The sequence below is a fragment of the Microcebus murinus genome, chromosome 12 (assembly GCF_040939455.1).
Source record: "Microcebus murinus isolate Inina chromosome 12, M.murinus_Inina_mat1.0, whole genome shotgun sequence".
NCBI lineage: Eukaryota > Metazoa > Chordata > Mammalia > Primates > Cheirogaleidae > Microcebus > Microcebus murinus.
This window is the reverse complement of record NC_134115.1, coordinates 58,231,421-58,257,715: the sequence shown is the minus strand read 5'-3', so window position 1 is coordinate 58,257,715 and position 26,295 is coordinate 58,231,421. Positions and strand designations below refer to the sequence as shown.

The 26,295-nt window shown below is 47.3% G+C and overlaps 1 protein-coding gene across 3 annotated transcripts; it reads right to left on the bottom strand.

Moving 5' to 3' along the window:
* Positions 1 to 1,437: 1,437 nt before the first annotated feature.
* On the bottom strand, positions 1,438 to 23,248 carry PHF24 (PHD finger protein 24). Of its 3 annotated transcripts, none has more exons than XM_020289388.2 (8): positions 22,918 to 23,248; positions 9,357 to 9,738; positions 8,512 to 8,697; positions 3,816 to 3,894; positions 3,316 to 3,521; positions 2,820 to 2,980; positions 2,450 to 2,548; positions 1,438 to 2,153 (listed from the first exon to the last, which is right to left on the bottom strand). In XM_020289388.2, the coding sequence occupies exons 2-8, from the start codon at positions 9,732 to 9,734 to the stop codon at positions 2,057 to 2,059; spliced, it is 1,206 nt and encodes a 401-aa protein (XP_020144977.1). In that variant the 5' UTR covers positions 9,735 to 9,738; positions 22,918 to 23,248; the 3' UTR covers positions 1,438 to 2,056. The 3 variants fall into 3 exon arrangements, with proteins under 3 accessions (XP_020144977.1, XP_012625539.1, XP_075864930.1); XM_012770085.3 differs by lacking the exon at positions 22,918 to 23,248 and adding an exon at positions 22,300 to 22,409; XM_076008815.1 differs by lacking the exon at positions 22,918 to 23,248 and adding an exon at positions 22,300 to 22,409 and having other exon boundaries at positions 2,450 to 2,545.
* Between the last annotated feature and the right edge of the window lie 3,047 nt (positions 23,249 to 26,295).

The window sequence follows — 26,295 nt, the reverse complement described above, 5'->3', positions numbered from 1 at the left end:
AGCTCTCAAAGCCCAGTGCTTGTCTCTACTTAAAACGCCCTGTCCGTGAGATCAAGCAGCCCAAGGCCACTGGCACAGGGGGTGACTTGCCAGGAGAGGAAGCGAGAGCCCCTGTGCTTAATGTGCTTTAATCTTCTCAGTGCAAAACCCCAGGCCTGGCTGCTTCAGACGCAGTCCTTGGCCTAAGAGTCATGTGCTTTCTTTTCTTCTCTGTTTTTTTTGACTAGACTGAATAATGGCCCCTCATCAGTCCTGGGAGTATGATTGAGGAGTATTTACAAAAGCTGTGGGTTTTGAAATGTCCAGGGCCACACATATGAACCCAGATTTGTCTCCTGTCTGCTGCATTTCAGTCCTAAGTCATCCAGCCCCAGCAGCGTATCATCCTGCTTCCAGGTCAGGCACTTCCTACAGGGGAGACTAACTACTCAGGGCTCTTACCCAGCCCTGCTGCAGCTCCTTGCTTTCGTCCGAGCATCTCATCACTGAGAGGCACAAGCCTTCTGTAAGCACCCAATTTAGCACGAGTGCCTCGAGCAAAGAAAATATGTTAGCTTCCGCATGACTGAGCTCAACTCCCTCTTGAATAACTCTTGGGAGTCAGATCTGGCTACGCTTAAGTCATTAGGTTGGAAACAGAACCTAGAACCCAGACCCCAATGTGACCCATGACACACACTGACTTGAGAACTTATAAGAACTTGGGGAGGGGTGATGGGGCTTGGAGACCAGGCTTGGCGCCCTGGGGCAGCCTCTGCTTGCCTCCAGAGTCCTCCCACACCAGAAGGCCCCAGCCTGGTGGAGAAGGACATGCAGTGAGCAGCGAGAGAAGCAGCAACTCGAGGCACACCCCGGTGACAGGGAGAAGGGAAACTGTGAGGCTTTCCCAGGGCCTCCTCTGAGAAAGCTGCGATGCACGTCTTCTCATTCTCATTGCCAGGATGGCTGAAAGGAGTCTCTGCTCAGGGCAGCTGCAGAGCTGCTCTTTCTTGGGCTGTGGAAGAGGCTGGCTGCATTCTCCACACCATGGCACACTTGCCTAGGCCTGTGGCTGAGTCGAGCTGGAACGACGGGAGGGACTGCGCCCTGCCTCTCCTCTTCCAGCCAGACCACGTCCTCGTGGGTCTCTGTGGTAGCCTGCCCAGGTGAAGCAGCTAACAGGGGGCTGAACTCCTGCCACCGTTTTGTCCCATTCAGGCTCTGTGGGCTCTGGGCCATGAGCTACCATCTGAAAAACAGGGGCCGAGAAGGCTCGCCTTGGTTTTTAACTGTTCTGCTAAAGACTTTTGAACTTGGATGACCTGGCTGAGAGGTTCCTGGAATTCTGGGTCTCTGGGAGGGGCAGCCTCCCCCTCTTCCAGTCAGGATTCCACAAGCTAGTTGCCTTCTCTGCCACCAAGAATTAGAATTTAAATAAATAATAGGCAGAACTGCAGTGGTGGTTTGCAACTATTTTCCCACCCAAGTACAGCCGAGGTACACAGTACACACCTACTAGTAACAGTGGCTCACCACAGAAAGGATCTTCAGTGGGGGCAGAGGGGTCTGTCAGCATCTCCAAGGGGGTGATACGCCCCCTCATTAAGAATCACTTGGCCAGAGACTTATCTATTGGAAATGAGAACTGGCCAACAGGAGGGGTGAGTAGAGACTCCCTCCTCTACAGCAGGGCCTTCACAAGGGACTTTGGTCCTTTTTCAACGCAAAAGAACCAGGCTTCTGAAGGCATGGACAGCTAGGCATGTGTGTGCGTGCGTGTGCGTGTGTACACGCACATGTGTGTGTGGTGGCGGGTCCAGTCTATGATGTGAGGGCAGGCGGTGGTCCGGGAGCAGATGTGCCCACAGCTCCCTGGGCTTCTTGGCTGTGGCAACGCACTCACTGCCTCTGTAGTGAGGGCAACGGTGACTTCAGTGCTCTACAGCTCAGTGACAAGTTAAGATGGTGGCAGGGGCCCATCCCCATGAGTCTCAGTGCCAGAGGTTGGTGGGGGGAAGGGAGAGAGGAAAGGAGGGAGAGGATGTCACTGTCCCCGAACCAACTTCTCCACTCCATGCTATCCTGGGGGTTTCAGGTGAATGGCTGCGCTGTTGGGGCGAGCAGCCAGGATGTAGAGGACGTTCTCTCGCAGGAAGGTGGGCCAGTCCACAGATCTGGGGTGGAAGCAAAGAACAGGTTTGTGAAGCTGGTTGCAGAGCCTGAAGGCTTCTGAGACCCAGCGGTAGCATGGGTTGGGCTAGGCATGCCTCAGGGAAGACGTGGCTCGTGCCTGGCGTGGTTATGGCTGGCTGCGCAGCCGAGCCAAGTCACCAGCTGGCTGGCTCTAGGGATCCGGGGCAAATGTGCACCCCTGGAGGTGGTTTCCGAGAAGTGGGTAATGCCCTCTCTTACTTCTGTGTGTGTGTCGGGGGTGCAGGGGGCACAGACAGCGGTGAGGATGTCTACTCACCTGGACTCCTGCTCTGTGGGCAGCAGGGTCTTGTCCTGACTCTTGCTACTGCTGCTGGCCGGGCTGCTGTCAGCTATGGGACCCACATGGCTGACGCTGCTAGGCACAAGGACATGTGGTTAGGAGTGGGATAATGAAAGGCCTGGCCCTGTCCCCTCCCAAACTCTGCTGAGCCCATGGATCTTCTGACAGAGCAGGGGCTGCCCTGTGCCCCAGGCGGTAGGCATCACCATCCTCTGCTTAATGCACAGGAGGATCCTCTTCTGGCTGCTGGCGGGGGAAGCAGGGAGGTACCTTTCACACCCAGGGCCACTGGCAAGAGAAAAGGAGGAGGGAGGCCAAGTGGGGGCAGGGCCTCATATGAGCAGACCTGACACTGCAGGATGGAGCTTCTGTAGGGCGTTTGCAAAACCAAGAGTGCTGGGCGCGGCCACACTCTGCCTCACTGATGGCACTCCCACTGCCCAGTGCCAGGAAGGTGGCTCGGGCTCGTTCCCGTTCCTTAACTGTCAGAAGCCTCAAGAGAGAGTTCTGGGGAAGAAGAGACAAGATCTTAGAGGTGACATGATCTTGTGAACCGCCAACCCACAGAGAATCCTACCTCCATTACCCCCTTTGCAGCCTCCCTTAGAAGTTGCCCAGAGCCTGTCTGGTAGCACCGACACTTTCAGTGGGGTCCAGTGCAAACCAGTCTTCCCTAGGCGTTTTCCTAGCCTGGGCACTGGATCACCCATCACGGGCTGGAATCTGAGGCCCCTCCTGACACTCCTCCCTGCTCAGAGAGTACTCCCTGTTCCCCTAGCCCACCCAGCATGCTTCCCAGTCACCCAGGATCCCATGGACATGCACCCCACTGGCCCTCACACCTGGGGACGCAGTTGCTGCAAAAGTAGGAGGGACTCATGGGACAGGAAGTCAGGCCACTCTATGTGGCCTCGATGTTCAGGGTCCAGGGCTGCAAACTGGCGGGCCGCCTGTTCCTCTTGCTCCTTGCTCAGGGCCCTGTCACCGTCCCCCCGCTTCGCTGCTTGGTGGCGATAGCGCAAGAAGTCCTCCAGCGTCAGGGAGCAATCTGTAGGAGGCACCCCATGTTGGCCACGCCCACCCTTCCTCAGCCTTGGGGCACCTCCTCTCACCCCAGGGCACCCTCAGTGCCCTCAGGCCTGTAGCTCTTGTTGAGCCTTTGCCTCCCATGGCCAGGGCAACTCAGGCTGTGGCAGGTGGTGTGTGCGGGCAACAACTCAGGAACAAGGACCCACTGGCCCCGGCCCCCTAACCTGGAATACTCCTTTCACGGTACATCCTAGAGACTGTGATGGAGACGTCTGCCCAACCCCCTCCATCCCAGCAGCACCGTCCACCTTACCAGGGATGACTTTACAATGCTGAAAGGTCTCCATGAGGCTATACATTTCCTCCTCAGTAAGCAGCAAGTTGAGGTTGTCCTGAAAACAAGAAGAGCTGAGTCAGTGGCCATACAGGCCAGTAAGAAAGGCCAAGGATCAAGAGGGATGGAAATAGAATTTCAAATGGAAAGCAGTTCCAAGATCATCTAATCCCAGCCTCCTGTTCACAACCTAGGAGACTGAGGCCCCAAAAAGGGGAAAGGACTTGCTCTGAGGTGCCTTAACTCTGGGGCAGAATCCTCCCCAGAACCCAGATATCTTGACCCCAGCCCTGAGTCCCTTTTGCTAAATGTTTTTCAAATTATCCTCCGACCTAACCTTGGGATTTCTTGGAAGTGCCTTAGGAAGCTGCTACAGGGAATCGGGGGCCACTGAGTGGGCAGGACTATGAATCCCCACCTCCACCCACCAGAGCAGTTCCATCTTTACCCATTTCCTGCGCCTGCCTTCTGTGTTAGGCTGTGCTCGGAGTATTTTAGTTAGGTTTAATTCTAGCTCTGTTTCTAATGGGTTTAAATAACTCCAGAAGTGTTTGAAAGATGCCATCACAAGGTTCCTAAACCCAGATGAGTTTTTCATGGTGCTATAGAAGTTTTAATTTCAAACGAGCACTGATATCTTATTTTGTTAACATTACCATATAGTCCCTAAACTATCAAAAATTCTTTCTAGTAAAAGGTTAATTTTTTTTCCCTAAAAGACCAGCAAAGAACAAGAGCAGATATTTCATGAGTATTTATTTGTGAACTTCATAAAGAACTTAAACCATTCTTTTTATTCTATAATATTTTTATTTTTATTTTTGAGACAGAGCCTCACTCTATTGCCTGGGCTAGAGTGCCATGGCATCAGCCTAACTCACAACAACCTCAAACTCCTGGGCTCAAGCAATCCTTCTGCCTCAGCTTCCCAAGTGGCTGGGACTATAGGCATGCGCCACCATGCCCGGCTAATTTTTTTTTCTATATATATTAGTTGGTCAATTAATTTCTTTCTATTTAGAGTAGAGACGGGGTCTCACTCTTGCTCAGGCTGGTTTCGAACTCCTGACCTCGAGCAATCCGCCTGCCTCAGCCTCCCAGAGTGCTAGGATTACAGGCGTGAGCCACTGCACCCGGCCTATAATTTTTTTTGAGACAGAGTCTCACTCTGTTTCCCAGACTGGAGTGCAATGGTGCAATCATAGCTCACTGTAACCTCAAGCCCCTGGAGTCAAGTGACCCTCCTGCCTCAGCCTCCCAAATAGCTGGGATGACACATGCATGCCACCACGCTTAATTTTTTTCTTTTGCTTTTTTGTAGAGATGGGGTCTTGCTATATTGTCCAGGCTTGTCTTAAACTTCTAGGCTCAAGTGATCTTCCTGCCTTGACCTCTCAAAGTGCTAGGATTACAGGAGTGAGCCACTGCACCTGACAACACTTTTTTTAAAATATGGAAGGAGGGGGGAATGAGCAGGCAGGTTCAATTTCCTTTTTTTTTTTTTTTTGAGACAGAGTCTTACTATGTTACCCTAGGTAGAGTGCAATGGTATCATCATAGCTCACTGCAACCTCCAACTCCTGGGCTCAAGGGATCCTCCTATCTCAGCCTCCCAAATAGCTGGGACTACAGGCACATGCCACCATGCCTGGCTAATTTTTTTTTTCTCACTTTGTTGCCCAGGCTAGAGTGAGTGCCGTGGCATCAGCCTAGCTCACAGCAACCTCAAACTCCTGGGCTCAAGCAATCCTACTGCCTCAGCCTCCCAAGTAGCTGGGACTACAGGCATGCGCCACCATGCCCGGCTAATTTTTTCTATATATTTTTAGTTGGCCAATTAATTTCTTTCTATTTATAGTAGAGACGGGATCTCGATCTTGCTCAGGCTGAGTAAGAGCGAGACCCCGTCTCCCAAGTAGCTGGGGCTACAGACAAGTGCAACCATGCCTGGATAATTTTTTCTACATATATTAGTTGGCCAATTAATTTCTTTCTATTTATAGTAGAGGTGGGGTCTCACTCTTGCTCAGGCTGGTTTTGAACTCCTGACCTCGAGCAATCCGCCCGCCTCAGCCTCCCAGAGTGCTAGGATTACAGGCGTGAGCCACCGTGCCCAGCCTCCTGGCTAATTTTTCTATTTTTAGTAGAGATGGGATCTCACTGTTGCTCAGGCTGGTCTGAACTCCTGAGCTCAAGCGATCCTCCCACCTCAGCCTCCCAGAGTGCTAGGATTACAGACTTGAGCCACTGTGCCCAGCAGCCCTGACAATACTTTTCAAAAATTGATATAATATTTGTATTTTTCCCATTGTTTCAATAAACATTTATTGAGCACCTAGTGTAATGTACTGGGCACCACAATGGTGTGTAACATTGTGAGATGTTCAGTGTGGCTGGAGTTTAGAGTATGTGTGAGCAGGTGTGAGGGGAGGGTAGGGAGGATTGGTAAGAGATAAGGGAGGGGGTGGTAGCCCAACTGTGAAACACCTCAATGCCCTTTACTGAGCCCCACAGATTGGGCCTTTCCATGGAGAGTGCCATGGTCAGACCACTGACTGCCATGTGGGAAATGGGTGGGAGGAGCAAAGTCTAGAGGCATGCGGAGGTTGGGTAGCTGTTGCAGTAGTACAGGTAAGAAAAGATGAGTGGCTAAACTGAGACCTGAGTGTGCAGAGCAGGGGAGAGATGAGAGACAGTGGAGACAGGATCAACAGGACCTGCTGACTAACTGGATAGGAAGGATGAGGGAGGGAAATGAGCTGGGATTGGTAACTGGGGGAATGGTATTACTATGCACACAGATAAGGAATGGAGGAAGAACAGATTTTGGGACAAAGATGAGTTCATTTTGCGGCATGTTGAATGTGAAATACCTATGAGATATCAAGATGGATAAGTCTAAGAGACAGGAAATTTAAGTCTGGACACACAGATATGGGAGTCATTAGTGCTTAGATGGTGGCTGTAGATGAAGCCACCCAAAGAGAGAGTGTACAGAGAGAAGAGTGTTAACAACAGAACCCTGGGAAACACCAGCATTTTGGGCTGAGACAAGGAATGAAGGGCATTGAGAAAGAATGGTCAGAGAAGAAGGTTGGAGGAGAATCGTAGAGAAGGTACTGAATACCAAGAAAGGAGAGTTGCACGATGTCGGAGGTAATGTTAACAGTGGTTATACAAATGAAGTGGGATTTTGTTGATTTTCTATTTTATGGCATCTAGTTTCCATATCTGGTGTAATAATTCTCATAAAAATACACAAACTCTAAAAAAAGACAGGGGAATAAAGAAGTGCTAAATACTTCAGACAGGTTAAGTGATAAGAAGCCTGAGAAAAGGTCACTGGACTTGACAATCAGCAGGTCACTGGTGACCTCAGGAAGAACCACTCAGCAGAATGATGGATGCAGAAGTCAGATTACAGGTGGTTGAGGAGCCACAAGGAGATGATGACGTTCTTTTAAGAAGCCTGACTATGCAGGGAAGGAAAGAAACGGCAGGAGCTTGGAAGAAGCCTTTGTGCAAAGCCCAGTGGAGAATGGTGGCAATGACGGTAGACTGTGGCAGAAGGCTGGGGAGGGAGCAGTGTGCTCCTGGGGGTCAGGAAGGAGACACTTTCAACCCAGCCCCACAGAAGCAGCACATGGCACAGCAGGGTCACTGAGGGAAAGGCGCACATTGGAGGTGTGGTGACCGGTACTAGAGAAGGTTCTCTGTATAGCGGGGGCTGCTGGGGTTTAATCCAGGGGAAAGGTGTTTAAGTGGCTGAGAATAACATTGTATATTTTATGCACAGCCACAGAGAAAGAGTTATTTGTTACAAAGTGGCAATTATTTCTACTGCTTTCTTCTAGGCAGTAGGAATAAGAGGGGGATTAGCAGATGCTCCTGATCAGTAAATAATGAAGACGTCTGCAAGACAGATCAACAAGGCAAGGCTTGCACTCTATTCAGGTGTGGTGAGAAATGGATATGAATCTGGCCTTCAATGGAAACCTTAGACTCTGTCCTTCATTAGAAGTTGGAAGGCATTTATATATAATTTGCAAAGTTCTGAATCAATATAGCTTGGTTATTTAATTCACATATTGACCACTTCAGAGGTGAAGGGCAAATGCTTCTAAGAGTCAGGTGACAGGCCAAGTAAGGATCTCAGAACTAAGAGTTTTGCTTGTGATAGCATCTATCCCTATTGGAAGCAAGCTGGTTAGGATCTCAGGTTCATTTTCAGATAGATACAATTAATGGCGACCACAGACCATGAAAGCATGCTCCGAGCAGAATTGCTTTTGAGTAATTAGGACTCATTTGACCCAGTCAATCCTCTAGCTCAGTAGTCCTCATCTGGGCATGTCTGTGCTCCCCCCAGGACACATTTGGTAATGTCTGGAGATAATTTTGGTTGTCACAACTGGGGGTGTGTACTACTGGCATCTAATGGAGTAGAGGCCAGGGATGCGGCTAAACATCCTACAGTGCGCCCAGCCCCCAACACGAAGAACTATCTAGCCTCAAATGTCAATAGTTCTGAGGTTGAGTAACCGCATCCTAGCTCTAGGACCCTCATATGTACTATTAGAAAACCCTTTAGGTCACTGCCTAGAAGCAAATATTCTAAGACCGGGCCTCCAGGAAAAGTGCCAAGTCCTCTGCTGTCCCTGCCATCCAGGCTCACACAGTAGTGGCAGCTCCAGCCTGTTTCCGTGTGGGCCATCTCGGTCACCTCCGCTGAACCTTCTCCTTGGATGTAGCCCATGCGGCGCAGGCAGCCATCATGGAAAACCCTGGTGCAGACTCTGCACGGGAAGAGGCTCTCAGCCGTCCAGACCTCACAGACATCACACATCTCATCGTTGACAACCTGAGGAAAGATGAGGAATGTGTAAGTACAAGTGGCAAGATCCTCTGGCCACTAACCGCAGAGCTACCTGCACGGAGCTGAGAGTCCCCCGAGCAGTCTAAAGGAACAGGCCCAACTGAAGCCACCATTAAGGCAACAGATAGAACTTTCTTTCTGGAGGACAAGAACCAGGAGGCTCTTCCATCTGCTCAGCCTTTTGTAACTACGTTTATGAACAAGGATGGTACTGGTATTTTTGGAAAAAACAATCTATCTTTCTGAGACATTGTCTCAGGCCTTGCAGGAAATCTATCATCCCTGGTTTTCTTGGTACCAAATACTAGTAGCAACCCCCTGCCATTGTGACCCTCCCCAACTCTCCCCTCCCAAATGCCTCCTACAGCGGGTAGCACTCTCTGTGCTTGAGAACCTAAGGGCAGGAGGCTTGGCAGAAGACCTGCCATGGTGTCATTCCTTATCACCCATTGCCCCAAGTGTTTCACTGAGATGAGTCTGGGATGTAACAAACATTTTTAATCTTGTGGAAGAAATTCAAAGATTGTTTTGGACTCAGCTCCAGATTTGAATCTCACCTTAACTATACCCAGGCCTCCCCTATCCTGCTCCCTGATCCTCAGATGAGCTAAGACGTGTGGATCCTGCCCTAACCAGACACTCACAGGCTCTCTGGGCTCCAAGCAGATTTCTGGAGGCTTGTCGTCATCCAGCTTCCTCGTGGGGCGGATGAAGGCAGGTGGTGTGAAACGACTGGTCCTGTCGAACTCCTCGGGCTCTACTCCACGCCCATCTCGGAGCCGCTCCCAGGCTGCACGGTGGACACTGCTCTCTTCCTGGGCCACTGCGGTGCCTGCCTCTGCTTCTTTCTCCTCCTGTACCTCCTGGACGGAGCCCTCCACCGTGCCACGGCGGGACCCTGGTAGCTCCCCCGTGCGCCGGAGGGAAGGCCTGTCCCGAAGCCCATCCTTGAAGGCAGACACAGCCAGGCTCACCTTCTGCACCTGCTCTACTGTCTGCCGCTTGGACATCAACACCCCCATGGCTCTACGGACAAAAAGCAGAGGGGCACAGATTCAGCCAATGGCTGAGTGTGTTTTGGCCAATCAGTTTCAACTTAAGTGGAAGGAGCTACTAAATAGTCTCTCCCTCTTCTAGAACTCAGTAGCATGGTTCGGTGGACACAGCACGTGTGAAGCAGTCAGAAGACCCTGGTTCTACTTCCGACTGGCCCTGTGACTTTGATTTCCCCATCTATGGAATGAGGGCTCTCTGCCCAGCCCACGTCACAGTGCTGTCGTGAGGGTAACATAAGAAATGGGCTTAATGGTGCTTAGTAACCTGGAAAGCGCTCTACGTATATGAAACGGCATCTCTGTCCTTCCTTCATGTGCTAAAGCCAGTTTGGTTCAGGGGATCCCACACCTCGGCTACTCTGAAATAGTTGGAGACTTCAGAGCCCAAAGTTTTCCTCTACCCCACGAGAAGACTCAAGGCTTAAAGCACGCTGGCAGCAACACATTTCAGGCCTTCTGTAGGAAAACTTCTACAAGTGCTGTGCACAAACCCTCCAGCGATAATCCTCATCAAATGCCTACTTTTTAAGTCAGAGTGAACGAACTCCTATTTTTAGAAGATTCCTGAAGTAGGTAGTAAGGAAACTCTGCCACCCCTATCCATGTGGTCAGGGTCACACAAACACTCCTTTGCCCCTCTCACTAGTAGCTCTGCCTCCTTGTGGGTTTATCTGCCACAGGCAACTGGCCTATTACAGGCTCTAAGGCACTTCTTCACACTTAAGGGTTCACTAACGTCACTCCCAAATTCATTTTCTGCTTTGATCTTCTGAGTTGTTCACAAAAGGTCCATATCCTTCATAGGTTAAAAAGTAACGTTATCCCTGCCCTTTTCTACAGTACCAGAGTGAGGGCATGACATGGCACACTGCATGTCAGCTGGGGCATGCTTTTTCTAACCGGAGCAGAGAGTCCATTTTGGCCTTGCTCTCGATCCATTCTAATCAAGGCTTATGGAATGAGGAGAGTATGTGCGAGGTTCTAACTACCCATTATAGGAAATAGAAGACAGGAGAACAGAGTCTCACCACTCAAGCTACTTACTGTCAGAATTCAAAGAAGTCATACAAAGTGTTGGGGGTACCTAAAGGAAGGTGAGACCACACTATTGGGGGGCAAAGTGGACCTTGAAGGATGGGTAGGAAGTTATCCTCAGTTTGTTTTGGGGAAAAGGTGACAGTGGGTAGGAGGAGAGGTAGGGCCAATTCAAAGGCTACTGTAATAGTCCAGGCAAGAGGTAGAGAGTTTGAACTGAAGTAATAGCAGGAATGATACCGAGTTTATGTTACCATGGAAATAGAATTAGGGAAATTTAGTAATAAATTGATAACTGATTAGATCAAGGATAAAGGGAGAGAGGGCAGTTTTAAATTAACTAATTAGAAGAATGGTAGTGCCAGTTACAGAAATTGGGAAATAAGAAAAGAGGGATAATTACATTGGCTTTTTATACATGTTGAATTAAAGATGTCTCTGGGACATTCAGATGTCATATCATCCTCTGCTTAAAACTTTTCAATGTTTTAAGGATAAAGTCTTTCAGGATAAAGTTGCCCAAATCAGTCTCTTTCCGAAGCCTAAGAGGCCCAGCAAGGTCTGGCTCCCTACTTTAGTCTGTGTTCCAACCACGCTGGCCTTCTTTCATGCTTTTCTTGCACGCTCCCTCTATTTTTGGGCCCTTTGAACATTCCCCCCCACTTGATTAGTGCTTATTGGTCTATCAGAGCTCAGCTCAAGTATCATCACTTCCTCAGGGCGGTCACTGCTGGCTCCAGTCCAGGGCCGGGTGCTCACAGAGCTCTTGCTCTGGGGCGCTTATCTTCATCATTATATATTCAACTGGATAATTATCTGATTAATGTCAGTTTCCTCTATTAGACTGTTTTATCCTGCACAGTCCCTATCTCCACTGCCTAGCAATGTGTCTGGAACAGAATAGATGCTTAATAAACATTTTCCAATTAATTAATTAATTGTGGAGGATTCTTTTTGCTTTTTAAATAAAACCTTAATATACATAGTGTATTTCCCCGAAAATAAGACCTACCCATAAAATAAGCCCCAGGAGGATTTCTAAGCATTTGTGCAATATAAGCCCTACCCCGAAAATAAGACCTAGTGATGAGTGTGGCTATGCAGCATATCTGTACAACCCATGCATTTCATCACGGAGCGGTAAAGAAGACCAACAGCCCTTCTCATCTGCCCCATCGTGACAGCTACTACCCCAGAGGTGACTGGAAAAGTGCGGGCAGCCTCACCAACAAGGTCGGCTCCGCCTGTCAGGTCCTGGCCATCCTGTGCGTGCTGCAAGCTCAGGCTTTGAGGGGAAAATAACACATCCCCTGAAAATAAGCCCTAGGGTGTCTTCTTGAGGAAAGATAAATATAAGACCTTGACTTATTTTCAGGGAAACATGGTAATATCTGATGACAGCTATATCTTCTTTTCAGAAACACTGCTTGTATGCACCACAATGATGCAAATGCCTACCTTGCCCTGATGCTTGGCCTGCCATCTTGTTACCAAGGAAACCCATATTTCTGAATGTTTTTTTCTTTTATTTTTCCATACAGAGCAAAAGACCAGATATTCCTGAATTTATAAACTGAGTGATAAGAAAGAATCACTTCCTCCTGCCCCAATTTGCAAATATGTTTGTAATAGTAAAGTATATGACTAAGGATCATTTACTTTAAATACTTAATACTGTCTTAAAGGACAGTTTCAAAGCAGATTCATTGAGGAAAGATTTACTGAGCAAATTCAAGAAATTACTTAAGGTATTCATGCCCCAGTGCACATTTAATAATAAACTGTAGGATCACGCCTGTAATCCTAGCACTCTGGGAGGCCAAGGTGGGAGGATTGGCTCAAGGTCAGGATTTTGAAACCAGCTTGAGCAAGAGCGAGACCCTGTCTCTACTAAAAATAGAAAGAAATTAATTGGCCAACTAAAAATATATAGAAAAAATTAGCCAGGCATGGTGGCACATGCCTGTAGTTCCAGCTACAAAGGAGGCTGAGGCAGAAGGATCACTTGAGCCCAGGAGTTTGAGGTTGCTATGAGCCAGGCTGATGCCACGGCACTCAAGCCCGGGCAACAGGGTGAGACTCAGTCTCAAAAATAATAATAATAATAGGCCGGGCGCAGTGGCTCACGCCTGTAATCCTAGCACTCTGGGAGGCCGAGGCGGGCGGATTGCTGGAGTTCAAAACCAGCCTGAGCAAGAGCAAGACCCCGTCTCTACTATCAATAGAAATAAATTAATTGGCCAACTAATATATATAGAAAAAATTAGCCGGGCATGGTGGCACATGCCTGTAGTCCCAGCTACTCGGGAGGCTGAGGCAGGAGGATCGCCTGACCCCAGGAGTTTGAGGTTGCTGTGAGCTAGGCTGACGCCATAGCACTCACTCTAGCCTGGGCAACAGAGTGAGACTCTGTCTCAAAAAAAAAAAAAAAAAAAAAAAAAGAAATCTTAGGGTTGCTAACCTGGTGACTTGTTTCAGTTTTGCATGTGCTGTCCTGTGACCCAGAAAATCCTGCCTACTGCTTTGGGCTTTGGTTCTCTATCTGGTAATGAGTGTGTTTGGAGCATATGGTCTTAAGCACTTAGAATGCTCATGTTCTTTTTCATATTCTTTTAAAAGTTCACATGACCTAATGAGGGTATCCAGCCAGGGTGGGGGTGGGGCTGGAGAGGAGAGTGTGTATGTATGTTTAAGTTTTTGCTGAGGCTTTGGGCCAAGGAGGTTCTTGAAGAGGCTGGGCCTGTTGTCCCCAGACACTGCCACATACCTCATGGCAACAGCTGTGCTCTACGGTTAGGTGGGAGGGCAAGTCCCCAACTTACAGTGAGAGGCATACTAAAAGGGAAAATGCAAAATGACACACAAACATTCATGGCATATTTTTATTATAAACAATTACATTTTCCAGAATCACTAGGTTTTCCTTAGAAACTTTCAGTGTTATGTTTTTCAAATTTTTGGACTGTGACCCCAGGAAGAGCTTGATAGTATCCTCTTGGTTCTTGGGGATATATAGAAGGTACTAGTTCTCCAAATGTTGGGGGTAGCCTCCTTCCAGAAGTTATATCAGAAGTTTTAGGGAACAGTCACAAGACTTTTGCATTTATCAGGAAGAAGCCGTAGGTTGAAAAAAAAAGTTAAGAAACACTTATTTGGAGATCTGGAATAAACATACTAAATTTACTTTTTCACGAATGATTCATTAGAGGGAAATCAATGGTATGGTTCTCCTTGGCTTTTTAAGATGATGTAATCAGAGTTATTGACAAAGGCCAGCCAGTTAGGAGGGTTACTCTATAAGTAAACTGACTGATTAAGAGTGAATCAGCAAACTAACCACAGACACCTCCCAACACATTGTAGATCTGCTACAACCCCATCTCTGTAAGGATAACAAAAATCACTATTAAGCTTTCTCAATTGTTAATGATACCATTGCAATGGTTTTGGGATTTTATCCTTAAAGGAATTTCTATGAAGACTGAAGCTGACATGTACCAGCAAAACAAACAAACATAAAAACAACAAACAAAAAAACACTTTCCAGTCCTGACCACAGGCTCTTGGAGCATGTAATTTCTTTTACCTGAGAGGGTTCAATTTTCTAGACCCCTTTATACCTGGAAGAGCAGAAAATGTTGCGTAGAACCATTAAAAGGAAACCATCAGGATCCAAACAAGACCCCAAGTCATTTTGAATTGATATGGCTTTGATTTTGACAATAAACTGTGAAGACGCAACAAATTAAGCTTTAAGAGTGAGGCTAAATCCCTTACTGCTTAATGGAGAGAATCAAACCTGTATACAAAAGACACTTTGATTAAAAGTAAGTGTGCTAAAATATCTGAGATGTGCACCTGGGGTGTTTGAGAAATTAAAATCAGCTCAAATTTCTAGAGAAACAAGTGCTAGTGATTAGTGCTGGGTAAAAACAAATGCCTGGTGAGAACCACCTGGCCTCTCCTGTGCTGGAAGTAGTCCTAGGAGGAAGAGTCAGTTAAAAGGAAATCAAATTGCAAAGATACTGCAAAGATACCCAATTATTACTCCTTTGGCCCCAACGTACAGAGAGAGACATATTCACTGTATGGAATTGGGGTTTTCTGCCTCTTTAACAAAGATAAAAAGATTAGAAGATGTTGTCCCAAGAATGATGTGACTGTCAGAGAATCTGTGGTATCTAGGGAAGGCTGGGAAAAAAACCTCAGGGGACAGGAGCAGGTGAGGGTGAATTCCAGCAGGAGAGGCAGATAGAATAGGTAGAATAGGGCCACCTGACTAAATGAACTGGAGGAAATGAAAACCGTGACAACCAGAATTTGTCTTTGGGTAAAAGTAGGCTGTCTAGAAGTGTTTGTCAGGCGGTAAGACATATGTGGGCAGCTTGGAATGTATGTGTGCAAGACACACCCATTCTCTGCAGAGCACCTGCTTACAATGCAGCGGGATTATTTATAAGGGTAAAGTGGTGGGAGTAAGAGGAGGAGGGGTTGCTTCACAGCAGGAGCTGGTGGAGAAATAAGGAAGGGGAAGGAAGCTGGGTGAACCTCTTTTCCCAGGCACTCTCTATAAATATTTGTAGCTGTGGAGAGCCTGAGGAGCAACCCGCCTAATAAGCAGGGGTTTCCTCATTCGGCATGTTAAATGTAAGATACATCTACTTGCTTCAATCTGATTATTGTTATTTTTTTGTAGAGATGGGGGTCTTGCTATGTTGCCCAGGCTGGTCTTGAATTCTTGGGCTCAAGGGATCCTTCTACCTCAGCCTCCCAAGTAGCTGGTTCAATATGATTCTTGATAAGGGAATGGCAGCTGTTTAAAAGGCTCAAAAGCAACTAAATGAGATTGCCTGGAGGCTATGAGGGCTTCCCGAAGAAGGAACAAGGTAAAGAAAACCTCTGAGTGAGGGAAAAAGGTAAAACAACCAAGGAGAGTGGGTTGAGCAAGTGGAAAAAGGGTTTTCAATTTTTCACTGAGATCAAAAGGGAGAAAAGTCTAGATGGTTCCCAGTGCCTTTCACAGAGCATGTGTTCTTTAAATCTTTGTTAAATAATGTTGCACAGATCACTGGGCAATATAAAATGTTTATTTAAGATCATGGTATCAGCACCTTTTCTCTTTATCAAAGTTGGCCAGAGAGACTGATCAGAGCAAATTTTCAGAACTAGAAACCATGCAGTTACCAGCTCATCTCATCGTATCTACTCTACTTCCCTGGAGGTGGCACCAGAATGGTGAGTCAGGGCTAGCAGGCAAGAGAACAGGTCCATACTGTAGCTATGGGTGATTTCTCTGCCTACACAGGAGAGCTGCAACATTTTGGAATTTAGCCAGATTCCATAACCACAGTAGTAAGAAAAGGGAGACCAATATTACCAAAGTCAACAGTCCCCTGCATTCATACTGTGTCTTGTGGACTGTGGCCTGGCCCACAGGAGGATGGCTGCCCTAAGAGCACAAGTAGGAAGCTTGAAAATGAATCTCCTCTGTCCTGGATTTAGCTGGAGAAATGCACCATGTGCAGCTTCTGCACACACAGGTGAAAAATTTCAAGGTGGTCAACAAATAGTTGGCTCCTATAAGCATATGCCTGAAGCATTGTCTGAGAGGGTCAGGGAAAGTCACATATCTAACAGAGAAGGTGGCCAGCCACAAGGGTATGGAAAACTAACAGAATCAGGATATGTAAAAAATGCAGGTTGGGTGTGGTGGTAGGTGTATGGTCCAGCTATTAGGGAGGCTGAGGTGGGAGGATTGCTTGAGCTCAGGAGTTCGAGGCTGCCATGAGCTAGGATTGCACTACTGCACACCAGCATGGGCAACTGAGCAAGGACCTGTCAACTCGTCTCTAAAAACACAAAACAAAAAAACTCCCCCCAAACCTAACTCATTATGAACATCAGCATCAACCCCAAGACTTTGAACAAAAACCATCGAAAAGAGTACCCTTACCCTCTGCAGGTCTTTGAGGAAATCCAAGCCCCAAGAGGTCAGATTGTTCTCCAGTGACTGCTTGTGGTTTTAGGAGTGCCATTGCCTCACTACAGTGCTCTTGGAACCAGGAGCCTGTTCCTATTCAGCCATTCTGTTGCCTGGCAGTAGCCTACAGATTATTTTTAGTTTTCATGCTTGTGTCCCTGAAGGGCTCTACCTGGTACCTTTCTATGTCCCTCCATTTACCCCTGTTTATACAGGAAGACATAGTCACCCCAACTTCACAGGGCTTTTCTGGGGTATCCAAGGGTAGAAAGGCTAAAGACTGGGCCAGGCGTGGTGGCTCACGCCTGTAATCCTAGCACTCTGGGAGGCCAAGGTGGGAGGATTGCTCAAGGTCAGGAGTTCGAAACCAGCCTGAGCAAGAGCAAGACCCCGTCTCTACTATAAATAGAAATAAATCAATTAGACAGCTAAAAATATATATAAAAAAATTAGCCGGTGGCACATGCCTATAGTCCCAGCTACTCAGGAGGCTGAGGCAGAAGGATTGCTTGAGCCCACAAGTTAGAGGTTGCTGTGAGCTAGGCAGACACCATGGCACTCACTCTAGCCTGGGCAACAGAATGAGACTCTGTCAAAAAAGAAAGAAAAGAAAAGAAAAGAAAAGAAAAGAAAAGAAAAGAAAAGAAAAGAAAAGAAAAGAAAAGAAAAGAAAAGCTAAAGACTGAGCAAAACTGTCTTCCTGGCCTCAGCTTAAGACTATGAGGAATGAGGGAGGTCCTGCTGCTTTCAATATTTACTGAAAGCTCACAAAACTCTAACATACACGAGAACGAGAACACAATTCTGGCATGCTCTTTAGCCTCTGGGGCCCAGACTGAGTCTTCATTAAAAGCCACAGTGCTGACTTCCCACAGAAGCAGAGCAACAGTTAAGGAACATCACACCCTCAGTGATTGGCTGGTGTGACTGCACTTAGCAAGCAAAGCTTTACAGCAAGATGGAGAGGCATTCCCTGTTCTCTACTCTGGGCCCCTGAAGCACTGATTCAGCCCCATTTAATGTGGTTATTACATCTTAATTATCACCATTTACTTGTTTGTTAATTCTGCAAACATTTGCTCAGTACAGCCTACTATGTGTCGGGCATAAGTTAGGTGCTTAATAATTGTTGGTAGAATGAACAAATGGAACCTCACTCAGCCTGTGAGAATGCCGTATGTGCATGTGTAGGGGGCATAAGTGTAGGATTGAAAAAAAAGGTGTTGCTTGAGCTAAATTTTGAATATGAGTGGGAGTTACCCCAGTGGATAAGGGAAAAAAAGGCATTCCAGGAAGAGGTAAAAGCACATGCCAAGGCATGGAGCTATATGGGGACTCCATCATGACTTAGATGGTATGAAGCCAGGCTGGGAGCTGGATAGAAATAGGCGAGGAAACCTGCCTTCACATAAGAATTAGCATCAGCTCAAAAAACTGGTTTGAGATAGTATGCTTAAAATATTTGCTAGAAGGGAATATGTATTTGAATTTCAGGGGGAAAAAGCCCCCAGAAAATTGGATTTGCTGAGGCCAGGAAGGAGGATCTCCCTCATAAGTCCCAGGGCTGACCAATGAGTACATTGCTTGGCCTTAGGACCCAACAGGGAATCTTTTCCACAATCTAAGAGCCAGTAGGTGGTGATTGTAGTGAATCATTGGGGCTTTCCCTCTGGGAGACTATAAGCCTCAAAAAACAAACAAAAAGAATGAGCCCGTTAGCCCACATAATGCTGCTTTAGTGAGAAGACCCTAGTACGATAAAAGAGTTCTCAAAACTAAATAGAGATCATATATGTAAAAAGGCTTTGTAAACTGTAACATGCTTTCCAAATATAAGGTTATATCATTATTATCATAGGCAAGAGTGCAGCCAGTTCACTCAAAGCACATGGGCAAAAGTAATTTTGCAGGGCAGTGGCAGGAGGGCCAAATGTGGCTGCCAGAGGAGGCATAGAATGGCAGTTGAGTGTCAGTGATGCCTGGGGAAAGGCATACTCTACATTAATTCCTGTAGAGACTCTGTAAAGCTATAATTTCCCCCTTACTTCTCCTACCCTTCATAGTAACTGATTAGAGAAATGCGGACTGGTTCTATGTGAACTCCTCAAGGGCAAGGATCTTTCATATTTATCTAGCATAGTGCTGGCAAGTAAGTAGCACTTAGTAAATGTATGTGGGTCTCTGAGGGGATTGCTGGAAGCAAGGGAAAGTGGAGGAGGATGTGATAATGGAGAAAACAATTTTGTCTCCAGCAGGACACTGATGCTCTTGATTTCTGGGTCCAAAGCTGGTAAGCAATTCCTGTCAGAACTTGGTCATTAAGATTGAGGGGTGGAGTGGATAATGATATTCCCATCAGAAATGAATAAATCAATTTGGGAATTGAAGATAGCAGAAACCAAGCAGCACTGCAAGAGAGAGGCATCTGGGACTGAAAGATAATAGATGCTATAGCTAAAGAGAAGGGAAACCATTTATATAAATATAATCCACTTAGGAACAGGTAAAGTGGAAAAAATGCAAGGAATGTGGGAAATGGGCTTGGAAGGTCTTACTATCCATGTTTGAGGCAAAGGGAATACTGTCAAAAAGTGTGGCACGCCGGCACAGTGGCTTACACCTATAATCCCAGCACTTTGGGAGACCAAGGTGCAAGGATCATTTGAGGCCAGGCATTTGAGATGAGCCTGGGCAACATAGTCAGATCCTGTCTCTACAAAAAATAATTTTAAAAAAATTAGCCAGGCATGGTCCCAGCAACCCTGGAGGCTAAGGCAGGAGGGTTGCTTGAGCCCAGGAGTTTGAGGCTGCAATGAGCTATGATGGTACCACTGCACTTCAGCCTGGATGACAAAGCAAGACCGTATCTCAAAAAGAAAAAAATATGGCAAATGTTGGCAGAAGAAAACCATAGGAATATGGTCAGAGACTATGTGGAAGATCAAAGGTTGAGAAACCTAGACAGTAAAATCCAGACAGACACATTTGTGTACACTCAAATGAAGCTGGGTGAGCCATTCTCATCCCTTTTATTTCCCTTTGGAGAAAGCATTTTTGAGAAGATTAAGGCCACCTGGTGACATCTTTCATGCACATTCTGGAATGATTTGATTTGCAGACTCATGCTGTGATTGGGAAGAGTGAGGCAGTATTCTTAAGATTTTTGAAACCTTAATGTTTACTCAGTGTTGAATATGGAAGAGGTGATATACAAGGTCCAAGATTTGGGGAGAACCTGGATCCATGTAGCAAATATTCCAGGGTCATGAGTGGGTGTGATACTAAGCACCCTTGGTGAAAAGACTAATTTAGGAATAAAATTTCAATGACAAGTCTCTGAATTGGAATAAAAATCGTATTTACAGGTTTAGTCTTTCTGACTTTCTTTAAAAATCATATACCCCTGCTTATTTTGGTCTGTTATGCTTATGAAAGGGATTTGAACTGAAGGGGATTATAAAGAACTTTTTAACAGGGAGGTGCTAACCAGTATCATTTTTGTTAGCGTTTACTCCATTGAGCTGTGGGTGAGGTGCCACACCCATCATTCAGGCAGTCATTACTGAGTTTAAAAAATATATATAACAATTGGTAGACTAGTTTGTTCTGTTTTCTCACTAGCTTGGTCTCTCTTCCCACTATGTAATCCCAGGAGCCCAAGGAAGCCACTGGTACTCAAGGAGGATGTCACTAGGTTTGGCTGTGTGGAAGAAAGGAAAACTTCCAAAATGGCTCTGTGGTGAATTCCATTGCTTGGCCCTTTTACCACCACATATTTGGACAGGAAACCAGAGTTTATCCTTGGTCCCAAAGTTGAGTCCTTTGGATTCAGTTGGAATGAAAATATCAAGGGGACGAGATGAGGGGGCATGACTACATCAGGTGCATAACCTTTGCACACCCAGCCAACAGATTCCCCATAGCCCCCCTTGGCTCTGCACCTTTCTCAAGCTCTTCCTCCTGTGCACAAGCACTGTTGGGCAAAAGTGTCCTGAGTGGCATCTGGGGACTAATGTCCACTGGTTCATGTAGTCCGAGAACCACAAGGACAGTGTGGATCACGCTTCCTAAAAATGATCCTGTCTCTCCTTCCTCTCATAGATTTTGCAGCAGGGAGGGTAGCCTCAGAACACTCCATCCTCTGAAGGGCCCCTCTACTGCCCCAGAGCAAGTCCTATCAAAGACCATACCCAGAGACATCTGCTAGACCCAGTTAGGTCCAGAGCCACCCCAAAGCTTCATTACAGTGGGGCTGCCAATGAAAGAAGCCACACCCTGAAGTCTGGGGATCAGTTCCTGCAGCAGTCTCATCTCCAGTTAAACTGTCCTCATCTGCTTGTTTAATCATCACATTTACGGAGCATATACCATTGCAAAGCCTTATACTTGGCACCTGAATGCAACTTATTAACAAATATCCATTCTTTATTCTGGCTCTCCTTAATACTTTTTTCCAGATAAAATTTGAAAAACAGATTTCATGATTCTAAGCATTGTGATCTCCGGCAAATTGCTAAACCTCTCTGAGTCTCAAGTACCTATTATTTAAAAAGGGATAATTTCAAAGGCTGTTGTAAGGATTATATGATATGTTTAAACATATCTAGTATAGCACCTGGCACATAGGTGCTCAATAATCATATATGTCCTTTAGTCCTCCATTCAAAGGATGTTCCCTCCAGGACCTGCCAAAGTCAGTTATTCCACCTGATCTTACTGCTTCCTTCTGGACGGTCAAGCCCAGGGGCTCAGTCTCCTCTCTCTGCTTCAGAGGCCTCGCTGGTCCTCATCCCTCCCTGAGTCCTGTGCTCTCACAGCAGTTTCTGCCTCCATTGGAATCCAGCTTGGAGCCAAGTGGGCTACCACGGAAAGAAAAATCCCAGTGTGGGGGAGGGGAAATGGAAAGAGGCCGCAGTCCCACAAGGCCCCCACCTCTCCACCATGTTGGGGAGAGACAGGTGAGGGCACATCGAGCCCCACAGGGAGGTCAAGGCAAAAGTCCTTGCAGCTATGGGAAGTCACTCATGGGTCGAATGGCAGGATCCCTCTCCTCTGTCAGAGGTTCCTTGCAGACTGCTGTAGGGCACGGTCTAAGATCCTCCTTTTCTAGGGGGTCCTCTGTAGGGTCCATAACCACCGCGCAGGCTCCTGAGGCTCCCCTGTGTTCCATGGAGCCAACTCTAGGCACCACCCTTGCACTCGCTCCCGTAGTTACACATGTTTCCCTGGGGACGGTGCCCTCCACACTGGGGGTCCCCATGGCAGCAAATGCAGAGAGAGCCCTGGGAGTCTCCATCCACACAGGGGGTCTTCATGGGGGCAGCTCCCCACACCACCTAAGGGACTCTCCCAACGGGTAGAGGCAGCAGTCCCTCGGGGTTCATCCACTGACACAGGGGCCACCTTGGAGGCGGCTCCCACACAAGCACCTCAGAGTCCCCGCAGGACTGTCCGCAGCCCGCAGACCCGCCCCTTTAGGGTGCCGCCCCGGTCCCCGCCGCCCCCGACCCCGCTTACCGGGACCGTCCGGGTGCGGGACGCGGGTCCGGGGCAGGCGGACTCTGCACCACCGGCCCCGCGCTGCCCTCGGCAGCTCAGGAGCCAGCCTGCTGGGCCGAGCGCCGGCAGCAGGCGGCGCGGGCGGAGCGGCAGGCTGAGGCGGCGGCGGCGCGCGCGCCCGGAGCACACCCACCCGCCCCGCGCGGCTGCGGCGTGTGCGCCCGCGCGAGGCGCCCCGGGCCGGCCGGTGGGCGCGCTCCGCCCCGCCCTCCTGCGCCCGGAGGCGCGGCCCTGGAGGCTCCGCCGGCGACAGGCGCGCGGGCGTGGGGCGCCGTGGGAGCGCTGGAGCGCGGCGGCCGGCTCCGACTCGCTGTCAGCCCAGGCGCGGGTGGGCGCCCCCCGCGAGCGCCCGGCACTGCGGCTCCGGGACTGCGCCAGCCGGCCGCCTGCGGCAAGGTCAGTGCCCGCCCGAGGAGGCGGCCCGCGGCTGCTCTTCGCTTCCGCCCGCGCCAGGACGGAGGCGGGGTCCCGATGGATGCTGCCACCAGCACGTGCCCGGGCTAGGGAGAATGACTCATCCCGCAGGCCCTACCTAAGTCATCCACCCAGGTCTCCTGGCTCAGGTGGGGAACTCACCTTTGTAGTACCCCACTGGCCTCCAGAGTGTCCAAATGAGTCTTCACGAAGTCCTTGGTTGGCTCAACCCGCCCTGTGCACTGTTTTCTGGGATCATTGGTCTTTCATCTCCAGCAGCAAAGCTGTGCTGTCATAACCCACTTTCTGCTGCAGCAATCTCATCCTTCAGACTATCCAAACAGCCAGCTTGTCAGGAGGCCAGCAGTTCTGAGGGCTGTAATGTGCATTACACCAAACTGCATGCTTTGAAGAGGGCACGGAAAAGATCACCTAGCAACTGGTTATAAGGAAATAACTGAAGATATGCAGTGATACACTGAGAACCTTTCAACATGCCTTCATTTTGTTGTGCATTCAATTTATATATCTCAAATATAAGTCACATTATGTTTTCAGCATCTCGTATTTGTTACTCATCGTGCTAGGAACTGGGGGCGGGGTGGGGGGATAGAAAAAGGGACTCATTTTGCCCTTAACATGAAATTTACCAATAGGGAATACAAAGTAAGTATAGTACTATATATTGCTATCATTTTAAAACACAAAGTGCCAGGTACTATTCTAAACACCTTAAATCAGGGGTCCTCTGGTGAGTTGTGTAATTATTTTATTATATATTACAGTGAAATAATAATAGAAATAAAGTGCACAATAAATGTAATGCACTTGAATCATCTCGAAACCATCTTCCCCCTCCCTGGTCCACAGAAAAATTGCCTTCCGTGAAAATGGTGCCAAAAGAGTTGGGGACCGCTGCCTTAAATATATTGTCATTAATTTTCATACCATCCCTTTGACAGAGTGTACTTAGTTTCAACATTTTGCCAGTGATGAAACTGAGGCACAAGGAGGTTAAACAACTTGCTAACGTCACACAACTACTAAGTGACAGAGGTGAGATTGAAATCCAGGTGTTCTGATTTCAGACCCCAACCTCCTAACCATTTTACTAGACTGCCACTGAGAAAGGAGGGGCTGCAAACCATTAATATAGGGAGTTCTAAAATTAGTACCATTTCTCAGGAGCCACTATCCTTATTTTGCTTGTTGTGAAACTAACACTAAAGAGCAGTCTGAGCTTTCTGTATAGTCTGGGGATCCCTTGACTTTCTTTAGAATTACATCTACCAACAATTTCACAGATAGGGCTCTCTGAACTGTTTTTATTAAGTGTTTTATTTCTAGGCTGTTTGGCAGGCTCGTATGGAAAAGGAGGCTATAATAATATCACCACAGAAGTCTCTGCTGGTTAATTCCTTCCTTCATTCAAAAAATGTGTATTGTGCATCTAGAGTATGCCACACATTGTGCTGAGAACTAGAAGGGGTGCAACTAAGAGTAAGACACAGTACTTTCCCTCAAGGAGCTATAATCTCAGAGGAGACAAGCGTTGACAGAGAACCATAATCATAATACAAAAGAGAAAATGAGTTGTGCACAATAGAGGAATGAAATGCAATGGAATTCCAAGGTGGGAGAGACAGATTACTTCATGAAGGGAAGTGCTTGGGTTAAGGAAAATGCATAATAACCACTTAACTTATTGTTGATATTAAAATATTAAAAACAATTATCAAAATTTATCAAATTCATTTTCTTATTACATGCTGTTTTTCTCATGTTCAGAAGAGACAGCTTTTACTATGTTATAAAGATTGTTCAAGCCGGGCGCGGTGGCTCACGCCTGTAATCCTAGCTCTCTGGGAGGCCGAGGCGGGCGGATTGCTCGAGGTCAGGAGTTCGAAACCAGCCTGAGCAAGAGTGAGACCCCGTCTCTACTATAAATAGAAAGAAATTAATTGGCCAACTAATATATATACAAAAAATTAGCCGGGCATGGTGGCGAATGCCTGTAGTCCCAGCTACTTGGGAGGCTGAGGCAGGAGGATTGCTTGAGCCAGGAGTTTGAGGTTGCTGTGAGCTAGGCTGACGCCATGGCACTCACTCTAGCCTGGGCAACAAAGTGAGACTCTGTCTCAAAAAAAAAGATTGTTCAGAGTATGGAGAGGTTAGAAAGGACAAACTTTTTGGAGGTGGTCTACTTTATCTCCACAAGTTGGGGACACAGAATAGAATGATGAGGCACAACATAATATTTTCAAGGTCCAAGGAATAGCAAAAAGCAAGGTGGGAGTCAATGAGGCAGGTCTAGGGGCAGCTGGGACTCTGTACAAGGCCAAAAGGTTGCTAGAGAGTAGCCTGTACTTTATCAAACTGTCTTTGCAAGGTAGAGACTATATTTTCAACATTTTTTTTTTGGATACTCTCTAGTTATGGCAAACGTATACCACAAATATTCTGAGATGGTCTCAGTTCAGATATTTGGTTCCATTATGCCCATAAGTTCTTGTCAGTAAGATTGACATATCCATGTTAGTGTCTAAAAAGTAGAGAATGTCTAGAAAGTAGAGAACATTGTATGTTCAACTAATGTTTAATAAAAAAGGAGTTGGGAGCTGGGCACAGTGGTTCACGCCTGTAATCCCAACACTTTGGGAGGCTGAGGTGGGACGATTGCTTGAGGTCAGATGTTTGAGACCAGCCCGAGCAACATAGCGAGACCCCGTAGTTCCAGCTACTTGGGAGGCTGAGGCAGGAAGATTGCTTGAGCCCAGGAGTTTGAGGTTGCAGTAAGCTATGGTGATGCCACTACCCTCTAGCCTGAGCAATAGAGTGAGACCATCTCAACTCTCCCCCCCAAAAAAAAAAAAAAAACCAAAGGAATTGGGAAAGGCAGAGAGGGACAGTTTGATAAGAAACTCTAAATTCTTAGGTATCTTAATATGGTAAGTAATTAATAGGGAGCCTCTGTAAGTTTTTGAACAGGGTAGTAGCATTTTAACGACCATCCTAAGTGTTTAGAAGTATAATCTTTTAGATAAAGGACAGAATGAGAATGAGAGTATGTATGATTTTTTTGTCAGTAATTTAAACAAATTTTAAAAATATAAACATGAAAATGAGGGTAATTTCTTGTAGGCCTTAGACAAAAACATGTTGGGATATTGAGGCTGTGTGGGGAAAAATCAGAACACCACTGAGCCCTGTTTTGTTCTCATATCCTGATGGTGACCTCATGTGGAAGAGAATCTGTGCAACCTTTTTGTGCACAATGCACATCTCTTGGAGCAACTGCCTAGCACAAAATTCCCCTTTACTGTAAATGGCTCCAGTGCACAGGATCAAAGCCACAGTAGCCTTGTCAGATTTAGGCTATTTGCCCCTTGGCTGCTGCCAGTTGATCCAGAGGTAGACACCTAACTAAATTTGGTACAATTATAGTCATTCTCAGGAACTCAAAACACAGAGCAACACAGAGCCTGGAATTGCTGGACCTAAATTAGTGAGAGTGTGTCCTGAAGAAAGACCCATCCACTG

Bases quoted from the DNA above. Each gene is read 5' to 3' on its own strand.
- PHF24 (XM_020289388.2), bottom strand. From the start codon at position 9,734: ATGGGGGTGTTGATGTCCAAGCGGCAGACAGTAGAGCAGGTGCAGAAG. The intron at 8,698-9,356 runs GTGAGTGTCTGG...ATCTTTCCTCAG, and splicing joins GCTTGGAGCCCAGAGAGCCT to GTTGTCAACGATGAGATGTG. The intron at 2,549-2,819 runs GTCTGCTCATAT...CCTTGTGCCTAG, and splicing joins GCTCCATCCTGCAGTGTCAG to CAGCGTCAGCCATGTGGGTC.